The sequence below is a fragment of the Manihot esculenta genome, chromosome 4 (genome assembly GCF_001659605.2).
Source record: "Manihot esculenta cultivar AM560-2 chromosome 4, M.esculenta_v8, whole genome shotgun sequence".
NCBI classification, from domain to species: domain Eukaryota; kingdom Viridiplantae; phylum Streptophyta; class Magnoliopsida; order Malpighiales; family Euphorbiaceae; genus Manihot; species Manihot esculenta.
In genome coordinates, this window is record NC_035164.2 from 32935843 (window position 1) to 32952844 (window position 17002).

Consider the following 17002-nt stretch of genomic DNA (forward strand, 5'->3'; position numbering starts at 1 on the left):
ATGGCTTGCTCTGAGGCCACTAGGTAGATCAGGAGCTCGCCTATATCCTTCTATAAGGCCCGACCTCGCCTCACGATATGAGAAGCCCGACGGTCATCACAGCTCATCACCTAGAAATTATTAAATAAATCCATAACTACCACACCTTATTTGAAGGAAATTATAAATTAAATAAATAATGAAAAGTTTTTTTTTTTTTAATCAAGTCTATAATTTTTTTCACATGAGAAATTTCCTTGAAAAATTAAAAACTAAAATTAAAAACTCTGCAAAGGATGAAAATTGTAAATTTAATCTAAATCTAAAAACAAAATATTTATAGGGAGTAATAATAATAATAGTAAATAGTAATAAATAATATTAATGAGTTTTATTAGTTATGGTGGACCATAGAAAGAATAAAGACAGGTTGGATTATTTTCAATAGAAGCCTCCACAAATACAAACACACAATACATATAATTAAAAATTGGTTTATATTCTTAATTATTTATATTAAATATGAGTTTTATCGCTATAGGTATTGCAATCATAGATACTCTAAATAAATAAATAAGAAATGATTAATTGATGCATCCTTGTGAATAGTTGATGTTGATTAATTTAGCACTATCAATATCATATGTGATGGGTAGTTGGGAGATGTGAATGATAGATAATAAATTTGAAATCTTGCATCCTAAAATATTTCATCTGTTCTTCTGTTGGATAAGACTTGAGGGTTATCCGAAAGTCCACATATTTAAAATCAAACCACTAACTTGTTTATTTTTTTTCTACATTATTGTCGTTTCTATTAAGTTGATAATTCCTCAAGCGGTTGGGGACTTTCCGAAGCCACGAATGAAAATTAAAAAACCAACGACGGACGAGGAGCTCCATCGTATTGGAATTTACTGTCCTGTCCTCGCTCACTCATCCACGCTCCAGTGTCATTTCCTCGTGAGACTTCAATTACCTGTAATAAAAATTTCCATTTTAACACACATTGGACGATCGTTCAAGTTTTCTTTTTTTCTTTTATTTAATCATTCTATTAATATTTTCACCAATGAATTTATAATAATAAAATGTGAATGACATTTTAATACTTTATTTAAAATATTAGAGATTAAATTTAAAAAGATATTTATGATATTTAACAGAATTTATCAATATATAACAAAATAACTAAATAGTTATATTTTAACATAATAATTAATTTTTTAATTAAATTTAAAAATTATATAAATAAAATCATAAACTTTTTAAAAATTTAAACACTTAACAATAATTTTCATCCATAAATATAATACCATTTAGATATTTGTCATCCTTCTCGTCCCATATATCCTTCAAAGGAAGGATTGCTTCAAGAATTTGAATTATCTGCATTACATAGAATAATAAACAAAATTAAATATTAAACTATTAAAAAAAATAATCACACCTAGCACACATGCATTCACAATCAAAATATTAAGGGAACACAACTAAATTTAATATGAGTCGACCATAAAATTTATATTTATAAATAAATAAAGATAACTTTTTTACTATGATTGAAAAAGAGCTATATAATTTAAAATTTTCAATACTCTAATTCTAATTTATTTCATGAAATAGACGAGAGTCTATACTTTCAATACAAATTTTTATATTTTAATTTAATTTAGATTATATTATGAAATTTACGATCTAATTTATACAAAATTTATACAAAGACATATTCAAATTTTAAGAACATAATTAACATAAATAATAATCTCTTAGTTTTTTTATTAGCGCGATTCATTTATAAAAACATTTAAATAAAATTTTATAAAATAAAATTATATATAATTTTAATTTTTTTAAAATAAATATTTTATAAGTTAAAATAAAAATTTTAAATTAAAATAAAAGAACATAATAATTAAATTCTTACCTGTCCCATTTTTGGACGAGATTTTAAAGGTTTATATAAACAAGCAGCCGCACAAAAAATCATCCGATTTATTTCCTCTTTATTATATTCTGACAGTTTGATATCAACTAGGGCCATATAATCCCCTTCTACAGCTGGTTTAATTCGAGTCTTTGCCTGAATATTAATAAAATGAATACTCATTATTTTATTTGATTTGATTAAATCATAATTATTTAAGCTTAATTCAACAAATAATTAAAAAATTATATTCGAACTATGCAATTCTGAATTGCATACTACAAATTTCAAGATTGAAAGCAATTATATTCAAATTAAAATCAATTTGGGGAAGTTTGATTTTTGTCCACCTGAAATGCTAAAACTATGCTAATAATTAAAAGTTGTCTGTAATTTTTTCAACAATTTTAAAGGTTCAAGATGAATTTTTGAAGGTGATTTCAAATGCTCGCTGCTAATGTTAGTAGCAAATTAGACATTTTATCCTCAAATTAGATAAATATATATATATATAAATTGCAATAAAATAAAAAAGCATCATACCCAATTAACAATGGTAGTGTCTCCAATCATAGTTTTTCTTCCTGTGATCAACTCTAAAAGCACAACACCGAAAGAATATACATCTGATTCATAAGAAACTCTTCCAGAATAAATAGGATCTACATATCTGCAAATAGAAAAATTTAGTAAAGAAATTCTTTATTTTTATCATTTTATTTTATTTTTTATATAATAATAATCCGTCATAAATAAAAAAAATAAAACTAAAAATTAATCTCACACTTCAGTTCCCTAGATGGTATTTTTGTTATTTTATTTTATTTTTTTATATAAAATAATCCATCATAAATAAAAAAGATAAAACTAAAAATAATCTCACACTTCAGTTCCGTGGATGGATTTGGAAATGTGAGTAACATTTTCTGGAAAAAATAAGGATAATCCAAAATCTGTGACCTTCAAAACAAAAAAAAAAAAAACCAAGTAGATGGATATTGTGGCATATATAAAAAGCGAAAATAAAAAAAATGAATTAGTCTAAATACTGTTCACTTAGTTTTGAACCCATTTCTTTATATATATATATATGGCTCTTTCAAACATATATACAAATTAATTCATTTGTATATATTTTACCTTCGGTTCAAAATTTTCGTCAAGAACAATATTGTCGGCCTTTATATCTCGATGTATAATTCTAGGGTTACCTAAACACATAATATGAAAGCTGTTAAAAAATAAATAAATAAAAACTAAAATCCACTTAAAACTAAATAAATAAAATTCAGCAAGTATGGATGGCTCACAATCTTCATGTAGGTACTTCAATCCTTTTGCAGAACCTATAGCAATTTTCATTCTGTTTGACCACTCCAACACTTCCTTCCCTGTGATGCCATTACTATTTTGTAAGATCTTAATACATATCAGTTATGATTAAACAATGAAAAGAGACTCACCATGTAGATGATATTTCAAGGACTTGTTGGAAAGAAACTCTAAAACCAGCAGTCTATTGTTTCCTTGAATGCAGTACCCTATCAGCTCAACAAGATTCCGGTGACGGACTCTGCTTATGACCCTAATCTCCTCCTCCATAGTTGCTTGAGTTTGTTCATCTGGTTGATTTTTAAGTTTCTTAACAGCATAGAGTTTACCATCTATAAATCCCTTATAGACTTGACCAAAACCACCCTCGCCAAGGAGTACATTGTTGGAGAAATGTTCAGTTGCTATTGCTAGCTCCATATAAGTAAATTGCCTCAGCCCATATCCTTGACTTTGACCTCTATTAGGAGATGAAATACGTCTATTAGGTGAGTTGTGAGACGGCAACACTGGTGGCGGAGTTCCAGAACCTGAGAAAAATCACAGCACACCAACTTTTGAGATCAATGATTAATTCCTTGATGGACATATAATACAGCGTCGTTTAAAACAATACCTCTAGTGTCAAAGTGGAGATCTTCACGTCTCCTGCTCTGGATGCAACCCATCATTCAAGTTGCAGAGCCGCTTAGGCTAATCAGGAGTGCAGAAGGTTTCTTGTAAGAATTTATAAATAAAGAGCAATTAAATAGCCATATTAGTCACGTCTAATCGTCTATTTGCTATAATATCATCTATTTTTATCGTTTAGACCCATCTGAACGAATAAATCAAAGCATTCTTTCATATTAGATAGCAATTTAATAATAATTTTAAAATATTTTTAAATTAAAAAATAAAATTTTATATTTTTAACTTTTATTATATAGTTTGGAGACAAACTTGTACGTTTAGCCAGCCATTCTTGAGTCCTATCTATTAATATTCAGACATGTCCTCCTACTATGTGATTGTAAGTTTTCTAAGGACGGGGTTATGTTGTATATTTTTATTGATCTAAATATAAAAATATGTGATCTTCTAAATATCGTTAAATTTTTAAAACTTTTCTTTACTAGAAATATGGAAGTAATTATTGACATTATTATGTGTCGTTTTGATAAGAGAAGGTTTATACACAGTTAAATCAGCCTATTATGTGAGCTTGAGGATATTGAATAGAAAACTTACAAAGCTGTCTAGAGATATTTGGTGAAAATTATTTTTAATGATTAATAATATTAATTTTAAGAAAATTTATAATAATTTATTTAAAATATTTTTTAGAGTCATTTTTTATATTATTAATATTAATTAACATAAAAAATTAATAAAAATATATTTAATAAAAATTAATATTATTTTAAAATTTTCAAAATAATAAATAATTAAAAAAAAAACTCGATTATTACTGTATTTTCGTTTGGTGTCTTCATTGACTTGTAGAAAATTATTCCACGAGTCTTCGCCAATATATTATTTTATTTTTTTTTAAAACAAATATTTATAGTTTTATTATTGCATTAAAAAATCAAAATAAAAGAAGGTGGGTTAACGTACCAAACTTGTAAACTTAATTTAGAAGGAGCATTCGTTATTAACAAATGGACGACAACATTCGTAGATCTATAATTAAAACAACATGTAGTATTAACAATTTTATTTAAAAGAGATTTATAATCACTAACAATTAAATTAAAAAATGATTTAACAGTAAAAGCCGATGAATTAATTCTTTGAATAACTGAAAGCGCATTTAATTTAATTAGAACACACTGTCAACCTTCACTCTTTATCCAACTTAAAACTTCAACAATACCTATAGCTTCTGAGTTTTTTACTGAGAAGAAATCCGCTAGACTTTAACCGCCACAAACTCCCCATATAAATCACGTACAACAGCACCTAAATCCACAAAACTCAAATTCAGGCCGGTAAATGCATTTACATTGACCTTCATCCATCCTTTTGATGGCCGTTGCCATGAACACAGATGGTCTGAACTTGATGCAGCAGCAGTCCAATTTTGTAGGAACCGTGAGGCCATATGAAAGATTTAAAAGAAAATTTGATTTTTATGTTCTCGCACAATGGAATTTCTATTAGTTCACAATGTCTAATAAACCATGAGTATTAATTTATATTTATTAATAAATGCTGAAACAAATATAGTTAAAAAAAAAAAATATTAAATCAAACTATGCATTATTATTTCGATATTTGTAATATTTCATCTTATTCAATAACGTCAATATTTCACAACACAATAATTGAGGCATATTTCACAACACAATAATTGAGGCCAAAACAAGTTGGCAGCGACTACTATATTATTATTTGAATATATGTTACAATTATTCGATATTCAATGCCTGTTTCTCACGCGTTCTCCCTCTCCGTTATTTTTAAACGTAAAATTATTGAGTAAATAAATATATTCAAGATATCAAATAATAAGTTTTTAATCAACTAAGTATTACATAATTATAGTTTTGGCTATTATATAATTTCATAATATCAATTTTATGTTTTTAAGAATAAAATAAATTAATATCAAATTATTATACTAAATTCTTGCACAAAAACTATACATAAAAAACTAAAAATTAAAATTTGAATTCTAAATCACTAGGGTATACGTCATAATAACATAATATCCAAAAAAAATTGGTCATTAAAATTAAAAAATATAAAAATTAGAAATTAGAAAAATAACAAAGTAAATATATATCAGGCAAACATAAATATACGTTTTAGTAAAACAATCTAAATTTTATATGGAGTTGAAATCACTGGTTTTCTTATAGTTGCATATAATTGAAACCTAAAAGAAATGAAAGAAAAAAAAATTATTATGTATAGAGGGATAGCAAAATTAATTATAAATTGGAAAAATAATCTCACACGATTTGAGATTAATGAATATAATTAGGTTAATATTTTCAAATAATAATAAAAGAACTTTTTAAATGTAAGAGTTTGAGAATATATAATTAATTTTTAATTGAGATTTTGTACTTGTTTAATAGCAACAAAGTAATTTTAATACTTCAATTTAGATCATAGCTAATAAATTGATTATTCATTATGAATACATATATTCCTTATTTCTAAAACTCAATTTTATTTTTAAATTTTAATTCTGTCAAATTAAATTTTTTTAAAAGTAAATTCTTTTTCTTCAAAAATAGTCTCCTTCTTTCTTTTTACTATTCTATTTAAATTTTGTTTATTTTTAGAAAATGATTTATATATTTATAAAATAAATTATTTTTTATTATTTAATTATTTTAAAAATAATATATATATATATATATATATAGAAGGTTTAATAAAATTCTCAAAATGTAAAAAATAGATTTTATCTTTTAAAAATAAAAAATTATTTTTTTTAAAAATAAATTAAATTTTTTTAATTAAAAAAATATTTTTTATTTATTAATTTTTCTGATGAATACTATCTTATCATTTGAAGAGATTATGAGTGCTCCTTTATGTCTTTTCTATCAATTTTAAAGACTTTTTAAAAGTTGTTTCGCTTAGAGTTTTATAAACGATTCTTTTATATTTTAATATAATAATATTTATTTATTTATTTTATTTAAATAAATAAATTATAATTATAATTTAAAATTTTAATACACATGATATAAATTTTAAATAATTTTAATTAAATTTTCATTTAATTAATTAAATTAAAATCATAATTTTTTTAAATTATAATTTTATTTTAATACCAATTTATATATAATCAAATTCTATTTAATTTAATTTTTTATTTTATTTTTTCATATATTTTTTTAATATGCATCATCTATTAAACTTTAAATATATTAATAATAAATATAATTAATTCAAATTAATTAATTTAAAAATAAAAAACATTATCTAATACCATATTAAAACTATCTAAATATTCAATATATTATTTATCAGTATAATTAATATTTTTTTATTATAAATATCTCGATTTAATATTTAATATATAAAATATATCTATAATATTAAATTATATTAAATTTCATCTATTAGCCATTAAAATTTTAAATTTTATTTATTAATTTCATTCCATTTTGTATAAAAATTTTATGACCAATACTAGCAAAAAATAAATCAGACATTCCTTAATTAACCTAAATTGAGAATTCTATCTCAATCATATAATTATCTTGCTCTAATATATTCAATTTATCCTTGTTCGTTGTTTATAAACTAAATAACATATAAAATAAATTAAAATATAAAAATTTTTATATAAAATTATTTATTAATTTTAAATCAAATAATCATTTATACAACCATTATTTAAATAATTCACAAAATATAAATTATTTTTTATATATATTTTTTGGATGTGTCAATTTAATACACTTATTTATAAAATAAATGTCTACATATTAATTTTAGATATTTCATATATTTTAATTTATGAAATTAATTATTTTCTCTAAAAAAAATAAATGTAATATATATTAATTTTAACAAGTCTAATCATTATTTAATTATAATAAAAATATTAATTAAAAATATTTAAAAATATTATTTAAATACGAGAAACTTATAAATTTTATATTTATTAAAAATTTAATTAAATTAACATTAAAAATAAATAATAATTTTTATAAAACATATTCAAAATCAATAGATTAGACATAGGCTCTATTACTAATAATTAGATATGACAAAAAACTATTGAAGCATGGGCGATAGAAGATGATTGGAGCTTTGGCTGATGTCAGCAATAGTCACATGAGATGAGAACGAAAGAGAGGGAAATGAGAAAGTTTTTTATGATGCATTTAAGATGTAATTAATATTCTTTTATTATAAATATTTTAATTTAATATTTAATATATAAAATATATATGTATTATTAAATTATATTAAATCTTATCTTATAATTATTAACTGATGGAATAAAATTTTAAATTTTATTTATTAATTTCATTTCATTTTATATAAAAAATTCATGATTAATGTTAATATAAAACAAATAAGATATTCTCTAATTAATTTAAATTGAGAATTTTATTTAAATCACGTAAATATTTTAATACAATTTCTAATATATTTAATTTATTTTTATTAATTATTCATAAACTAAATAACATATAAAATAAATTAAAATATAAAATTTTTTATATAAAATTATTTATTGAGTTCAAGTTAAATAATCACCTACATAATCATTATTTAAATAATTCACAAACAAAAATTATTTTTTATATATATTTTCCAGATGAATCAGTTGAATACACTTATTTATAAAATAAGTATCTACATATTAATTCTAGATATTTTACATATTTTAATTTATAAAATTAATTATTTTCTCTAAAAAAAAAACACAATATATATCAGTATCAACAAGTCTAATTATTATTCAATTATAATAAAAATATTAATCAAAAATATTTAAAAACATTATTTAAATACAATAAAAATTTTATAATTATAATTATATTATAGTTTTTTATACAGTAATATCAACTTTATATATATTTAAAATTTAATTAAATTAATACTAAAAATAAATAATTTTATAAAATATATAAAAAATAATATTTAATTACTACTAATCGATTAGGCATAGGATTTATTACTAATAATTAGATAAGAAAAAAAAACTATTGAAGCATGAGCGATAGAAGATGATCGGAGCTTTGGCTGATGTCAGCAATAGTCATATGAGATGAGAACGAAAGAGAGGGAAATGAGAAAGTTTTCTATCGAGAGAAAAGAAGAGAGAAAACGGCAACATTTTCTTACATTTTATGATGTGTCTATGTTCTATTTGGTTGTGGTGTTTTATAGCGGACGAGGGTATTTAAGACTTTTCAAATATAACTAACAAAATTCTTTAATAATTTTTAAGAGAAAATATTTTAAACGGAGCTAAAGATTATAAGGATCGATTAATAAATTTTTAAAAAATTTAGGAATTTCATAATAATTTTGTTATTTTTAATATTGAAAATATTTGAATTAAATAAAATTTTATGTTTTTAAGAATAAAATAAATTAATATCAAATTATTATACTAAATTCTTGCACAAAAATTATACATCAAAAAACTAAAAATTAAAATTTGAATTCTAAATCACCAGGGTATACGTCATAATAACATAATATCCAAAAACAATTGGTCATTAAAATTAGAAAATATAAAAATTAGAAATTAGAAAAATAACAAAGTAAATATATATCAGGCAAACATAAATATACGTTTTAGTAAAACAATCTAAATTTTATTTGGAGTTGAAATCACTGGTTTTCTTATAGTTGCATATAATTGAAACCTAAAAGAAACGAAAGAAAAAAAAATTATTATGTATAGAGGGATAGCAAAATTAATTATAAATTGGAAAAAAAATCTCACATGATTTGAGATTAATGAATATAATTAGATTAATATTTTCAAATAATAATAAAAGATTACTTTTTAAATGTAAGAGTTTGAGAATATATAATTAATTTTTAATTGAGCTTTTATACTTGTTTAATAGCAACAAAGTAATTTTAATACTTCAGTTTAGATCATAGTTAATAAATTGATTATTTATTATTAATACATATATTCTTTATTTCTAAAACTCAATTTCATTTTTAATTTTTAATTCCGTCAAATTAAATTTTTTTAAGAGTAAATTTTTTTTCTTCAGAGATAGTCTCCCAGGCTAGCCTTTTTTTTACTATTCTATTTAAGAATTGTTTGTTTTTAGAAAATAATTTATTTTTATTATTTAATTAATATGAAAATAAAATATATTAATAAATTTATATATAGAAGGCTTAATAAAATTCAAAAATATAAAAGATAAAACTTATTTTTTAAAAATAAAAGAAGTTATTTTTTAAAAAATAAATTAAATTTTTTCTTAATTAGAAAAATATTTTTTATCTATTAATTTTTTTGATAAATGCTATAAATGTTTAAAAAATAGAATATTTTAAGTGAAACAAACATATTCTTAATTCTATCTAATTGTATAAATGAATATCAATACATGTAATTGAGATTGCATAAATATCAATAGATCTTAAAAAGAGATCATGCAACGATTTTGAAAGAGAATGAACATAAACATCAAACAAATCTTGAAAGACCAATGAAATTTAGTTAATAATATTAAAACCATCCCAATATTATAAATTTTAAATTAAAAATTCAATATAAAGAAGTGGATGCATATTTGTTTAATGTACTAAATAAATTAGAAATAATTAATTGATAATGATATTAATTTATTTTTTTTAAAAAAAATAGGATTGGAGATTGAAAAAATAGAACTTGATATTTCTCAAATTTATTCAGATACACCTATTATTAAATTAAGCCCGTTTAAAATCTTGCTTCCTCAAATATTTATTTAATTTGTTCGTTTATTGAAAAATATTTGAGGGTTATCCGAACGTCCAAATTTTAAAATATATAGAGCAAGACCTAACATTAATTTGGTGAAGTTGTATATCCAACCATATGCATGTAAATCATAGTATTAATTTCTTTTGTCCACATTGATATATGTCGTTTCTATTAAATTGAAATTAATTCCTCAACGTGACAAGGTTTTTTTTCACATATTGCAAAATAATTAATTTTAAAAAATTTCTTCCATGATTTGAGCAGTGGAGAGAAATTTTTGGATGTTAAACAGTACATTTTTATTTTAGATGACTTAAAAATATCTTTTTGTAATACTGTCCTTTCAAGAATTTATCACCTCGTAAATGAGTTTATATCACTAAATTTTAATGTAAGTCTGATCAAGTATCATATTTTTTCACTTTAAAATTTTATTTAGTTTGAATTTTCTATCTACTCACATAAAAAAAAGTAAGTTATTTTTCTTAAAGTGAAAAAAGTAATTTTAATCCTGAAAAATTGGAAGAAAAGATAATATATTAATTTCTTAAAAATTTAAAATTTTTGAATTAACTTACTTCTAATCAAATAAATTAGTTTAGATTGAATGTATGATAATTAGACTAATCAAATTTATCATGTTAAGTATATTTTCTAGGTTTTATCAATAAGATTTTTATTTATTATTAACGATAGATCTTATAATTATTTGAAAAAACACAAACGCAATGTAAAGAGTGGAAATAAATGGGGAGTCTATCGTTTCCTTGAATGCAGTACCCTATCAGCTCAACAAGATTCCGATGACGGACTCTGCTTATGACCCTAATCTCCTCCATAGTTGCTTGAGTTTGTTCATCTGGTTGATTTTTAAGTTTCTTAACAGCATAGAGTTTACCATCGATAAATCCCTTATAGACTTGACCAAAACCACCCTCGCCAAGGATTACATTGTTGGAGAAATGTTCAGTTGCTATTGCTAGCTCCATATAAGTAAATTGCCTCGTGAGACGGCAACACTGGTGGCGTAGTTCCAGAACCTGAGAAAAATCACAGCACACCAACTTTTGAGATCAATGATTAATTCCTTGATGGACATATAATACAGCGTCGTTTAAAACAATACCACTAGTGTCAAAGTGGAGATCTTCACGTCTCCTGCTCTGGATGCAACCCATCATTCAAGTTGCAGAGCCGCTTAGGCTAACCCAGGTGTGCAGAAGGTTTCTTGTAAGAATTTATAAACAAAGAGCAATTAAATAGAGATTATTAATAGGATTTAGTTTCAGGGCGAGGATTTGTCCTTAAATTATAGAACAGAAAAAAATATATCAAATTTAATTTTCTAAATTAAAAAATCTCCTAAACTACAATTAAAAGATCAAATAAAATCATTATTTATTAAAATCTAAAAATATGAATTCCGCTTCAATCTGTTTGATTTTATTTGAACATATTTAACTTTTTAATAATAATTTTAAAATATTTTTAAATTAAAAAATAAAATTTATATTTTTAACTTTTATTATATAGTTTGCAGACAAACTTGTACGTTTAGCCAGCCATTCTTGAATCCTGTCTATCAATATTCAGACAAGTCCTCCTACGATGTGATTATAAGTTTTCTAAGGACGGGGTTATGTTGTATAGTTTCTTTTTTCTCTCTTGTTTAAGTTTATTTTATGAAATGCAATTTTACTTCAATTCATTTCTTTTATAAAGAATAAATATACTAATTTTTAAAGCTAATATATTAACTTTTTTATAATAATGTTGTAAAATCCAAAATTTTAATTTTTAAATTAATTGAGAAATTCTTAAATCTCACCTTATATTAATAAAATAATTAGCAATTTACCCTATTATTTATTTACTAATTATTAAAAAATAAAAAAGTATATATTAATTTGAAAATATTTAAAGTTTAAATAAATGAAAGGGAATTAGATGGAGGCCAAATAACGGTGAGAAAATTTTAACAGCTGATAAATTTTTATTTTTAAATGATAGATTGAAAATTAAAAAAAAATTTTAAAATTATTTAAAATTATTTAAATATATTTTATTATCGAATTAAATTTGTGAGTGCTAACGCACATAATTTTTAAATTTTAAAAAATAACACTTTTTTACATATAATAATTTAAATTTTATTGATCTGAACATAAAAATATATAATCGATTATCGTTAAATTTTTAAAATTTTTTATTTGTTAGAGATATTTGGTGAAAATTATTTTTAATGATTAATAATATTAATTTTAAGAAAACTTATAATAATTTATTTAAAATATTTTTTGGAGAGTATTTTTTTATATTATTAATATTAATTAATATAAAAAATTAATAAAAATATATTTAATAAAAATTAATATTATTTAAAAAATTTTAAAATAATAAATAATTTTAAAAAAAATTAAAACAAAAATTATTGTTAGGGGTGGGCAGTATTCAATTCAAATCGAAAAAATTAATCAAACCGAATTAATTTTAAAATTTAATTTAATTTTTTATTCATTTGAATTCGGTTCGATTTTTAATTTTAAAAATTTTAGTTATTTCGATTCTGTTCGATTTTGATAAAAAAAATTAAAAAAATCAAATCAAATCTATTAGTGATAATAATATATCTTATTACTAATATGGAGAAATTAAATCATTAAAATATTTTAATTAAATATTAAATTATGAAAATAAAATATAAAAAATAAAAAATTTATTAAAAATTAAAATCGATGAAATTAAATCTAATTCAATTTGAATTTTATAAATATTAAAAATTTAATTTTTAAATTAAATTTTATAAATATTAAAAATTTAATTTTTGATTTATTCAATTCGATTCGATTTTAAATAAGAATGATGGAATATTAAATCCTAATTATCGTTTAAGGTCTTTCTTCGCGCGAGTGTGTTTTTTTATTTTTTTTATTTTTTTATAATAGAGACCTGCAAAAAATAATGATTCCACTGAGTCTTCATCAACAATTATTTAATGCTTAAGGATTTCTATATTTGTAATATTTCGTCTTATTCAATAATGTCAATATTTCACAATACAATAATTGAAGCCAAACATTCACATAATTAATCTAACAGTAAATATAATTGAGTGAATTTAAAAGATTTTAAATTTTATTTTTTTAATTATTAATTCTCAATTCAAATAAAAAAATAATTAAAGCCAAATTATTGACTTATGGAGAATTGGCAGCGACTACTATCTTATTATTTGAATATATGTTACAATTACTCGATATTCAATGCGTGTTTCTCACACGTTCATAATTTTGGCTATTATATAATTTCATAACATCAATTTTATGTTTATAAGAATAAAATAAATTCTTGCACAAAAACTATACATCAAAAAACTAAAAATTAAAATTTTAATTCTAAATCACTAGGATATACGTTATAATATCTAAAAAAAAATTGGTCATTAAAATTCTCAAAATGTTAAAAATAGATTTTATCTTTTAAAAATAAAAAAATTATTTTTTTATTGATAATGACATTAATTCATCCTTTTGAATAGTTGAAATCTTGCATCCTTAAATATTTATTTAATTTGTTCATCCGAATGTCCAAATTTTAAAATATATAGAGCAACACCTTACGTCAACTTGGTGAAGTTGTACATCCAATCATATGCATGTAAATCATAGCATTAATTTCTTTTGTCCACATTGATGTCGTTTCTATTAAATTGAAATTAATTCCTCAACGTGACAAGGTTTTTTTCTTTTCACATATTGCAAGGTAATTTATTTTAAAAATTTTCTTCCAATTTGAGCAGTAGAGAAGAATTTTTGGATGTTAAATGGTCTATTTTTATTTTAGATGATTTAAAAAATACATTTCTCTAATTATGTATTTTCAAGAATTTATTACCTCTTAAATGAATTTTCTTTTTAAATAGAAATTAGAAATTGGAGAATAGAACTGATTTATTCAGATGCAATTACTATCTGCCTATATCTGTGAGTGCCACCTCATAAATGAGTTTATATCACTAAGTTTTAATGTAAGACTGATCAGGTTAATATACTTTCAATATCATATTTTTTTCACTTAATATAATTTGTGGTAAGATTTTATTTACTCTTATTTTTCTTAAAGTAAAAAAAGTAATTTTTTAATTCTGAAAAATTGAGAGAAAAAAATAATATATTAATTTTTAAAAATTTAAAATTTTTGAATTAACTTACTTCCAATCAAATAAATTAGTTTAAATTGGATGTATTTGGAAATCTGATAATTAGACTAGTCAAATTTATCATGTTTCTAGTTTATCAATAAGATTTTTATTTATTATTAACAATAGATCTTATAACTATTTGACAAAACTCAAATACAATGTAAAAGAGTATAAATAAATGGGGAGTCACCATGATTTATGATAGAAAAATTTACCATGATAGATCTTATGACGTTTGGCTATGCTCAATGGGTGGTGATCGGTGGCTCTTCGGCATTGGCGTCTGGTAAAACTCTGGTTGGCAGCTCCATAATTATAATAGACTGAAAACACAATGGGTCAGCCGTCTCTCTTCGAGTAGTCGACAGTGGATACTTAAAACTTCTGGCACTTGAAGCTTCTAGCTTATTCTCCGTGGTTGGTAGTTCTAACAATCTTTTCTTTGCGATTTGTGTATAACAGATTTTGTTCTTCTGCTCTTTCATTTTTGGTTGTATCTATTTTTTTGGATTTTAGTTAAATTTTCTCCTCGTTGATTTGCATATTGGGGACTGAGTGGTTTGGCGATGGTTTTTGAACATTGTGTGGATTTTTGGGTTTTCGGTTGGTTTGTTCCTATTTCCAATGAGATGCAGTTTGGCGGTGTCGATTGAGCAATGTCCATCGGTCAGTATAACGAAATTTTTGGCTGTCCAATATTTTTATTTGGATCTAAACTATGCTATTTGGTCAAATTTCTATTACATAGTAATGTGAACGGGGCTAAATATGTGTTGGTTTAATTTCTCTATATTTTGAGCTATGGTCAGATTGAACTTTTTAATGCAATTTTACTATTGCATAATAAATTTTAAAAAAAAAAAGGAAGACAAGCAGTGTTGAATATTTTTGGGTAAATTTTAAAGAAGTATTCAAAATGGGAGCTCTTTTGTACGGAATGCTAGAAAAAAGTCCGTGACTACTGATATTTTTAGTAAATAATTTTGATTTATATTTTTAATTTAAATATTTAAACATTAATAATATTTTTAAAGTGTTGGTAATTATTTTAAATTTATTACTTATTTATGTCGATGAAACATTTTTTCTCTTAAATTTTTAATGAAAATTTCCTGATAAGTTATCATCATACTACTGTATTAATATTGATTAAATATATATAATAATTTAAATCTAGTTAAATTATATGATAATTTTCATTAGATTCAAATTTGTATATACCATTAACATTAAAGAAATATTATAAATTGAAAAACTATTATTATTTAATAATATTACTATTATTTTTCACCATTGCATTATGACAATATATATATATATATATATATACACTCTATGAATTTCATATATGTTAATAATACATGGGTATTAATTATTGAATCATAAATTGAATAACTAATTCTTTCTAAGCCTAATAGCTTTTGAAATCTACACAATAATTCTTGTAACTTTAAAGCTAGCAGTTATATTATTTTAGTGATTAATTTATCATATGTATTTAAACTATATGAACAAACTTGTTGATTTTTTAAAATTACAAATATTAAATAGCTGACTAATAAAAATACATAAAATAAATGTGCAGATTTCACATCCGATGAGATAATTTTTCATTCAAAAGATATATAAAAATACTTTCATATAAAAATATAATTATTTGAAAATATTAAAAAGAAAAAGAAAGTAAATAAATAAAGCAACTGTACTCACACTCATGCTTAAGATCAAAGTCTCGACACAACAACAAAAGCCTTATGGATTTACTTACAAAAGGTAGGCACAAAAATTGCAAGTGAAAAGACTCGATTATCTTGTTGCTTATTTTGTTGCTTGATGTTAGAATGTGTTCGTTTATTCCAAAGTATGACCAGAAATTAATAAGATTATTTGGTCCATTCACGTTCTACAAGCCAAATTCAAAATGTGTAGATTTCGATTACATAAATGACATAATGAAAATAATTTGCTGCACATTTTAGTGTACATATTTAGATGAGATCATTCTCTATGTTTAATATCTAGCATTATGGTTACATTAAATGTTACTTACTTGTGTGAGATATTCAAGATCAGAGCACGGTGCTTACAATTTATCAACCTATTAAAGGATGAAGGGAAAAATAAATAAAGATTAGAATGTGTTTTTGTAGTAAATTTC

General features: G+C 22.2%; 1 protein-coding gene across 3 annotated transcripts; it reads right to left on the reverse strand.

Moving 5' to 3' along the window:
* Positions 1-602: 602 nt before the first annotated feature.
* On the reverse strand, positions 603-3994 carry LOC110613112 (proline-rich receptor-like protein kinase PERK1). 3 transcript variants are annotated; one of them, XM_021754063.2, is made up of 9 exons: positions 3855-3994; positions 3370-3768; positions 3217-3297; positions 3047-3117; positions 2790-2866; positions 2450-2576; positions 1907-2062; positions 1296-1368; positions 603-958 (listed from the first exon to the last, which is right to left on the reverse strand). In XM_021754063.2, the coding sequence occupies exons 1-9, from the start codon at positions 3907-3909 to the stop codon at positions 951-953; spliced, it is 1047 nt and encodes a 348-aa protein (XP_021609755.1). In that variant the 5' UTR covers positions 3910-3994; the 3' UTR covers positions 603-950. The 3 variants fall into 3 exon arrangements, with proteins under 3 accessions (XP_021609755.1, XP_021609756.1, XP_043811707.1); XM_021754064.2 differs by lacking the exon at positions 1907-2062; XM_043955772.1 differs by lacking the exons at positions 1296-1368; positions 1907-2062.
* Between the last annotated feature and the right edge of the window lie 13008 nt (positions 3995-17002).

What these genes read in the sequence shown, in the direction of transcription:
- LOC110613112 (XM_021754063.2), bottom strand. Translation starts at nt 3,909, where the DNA reads ATGATGGGTTGCATCCAGAGCAGGAGACGTGAAGATCTCCACTTTGAC. An exon ending in CTTGAAATATCATCTACATG is followed by an intron (nt 3,298 to 3,369) that starts GTGAGTCTCTTT and finishes ATGGCATCACAG; the next exon opens with GGAAGGAAGTGTTGGAGTGG. An exon ending in CTCGTCCAAAAATGGGACAG is followed by an intron (nt 1,369 to 1,906) that starts GTAAGAATTTAA and finishes TATGTAATGCAG; the next exon opens with ATAATTCAAATTCTTGAAGC.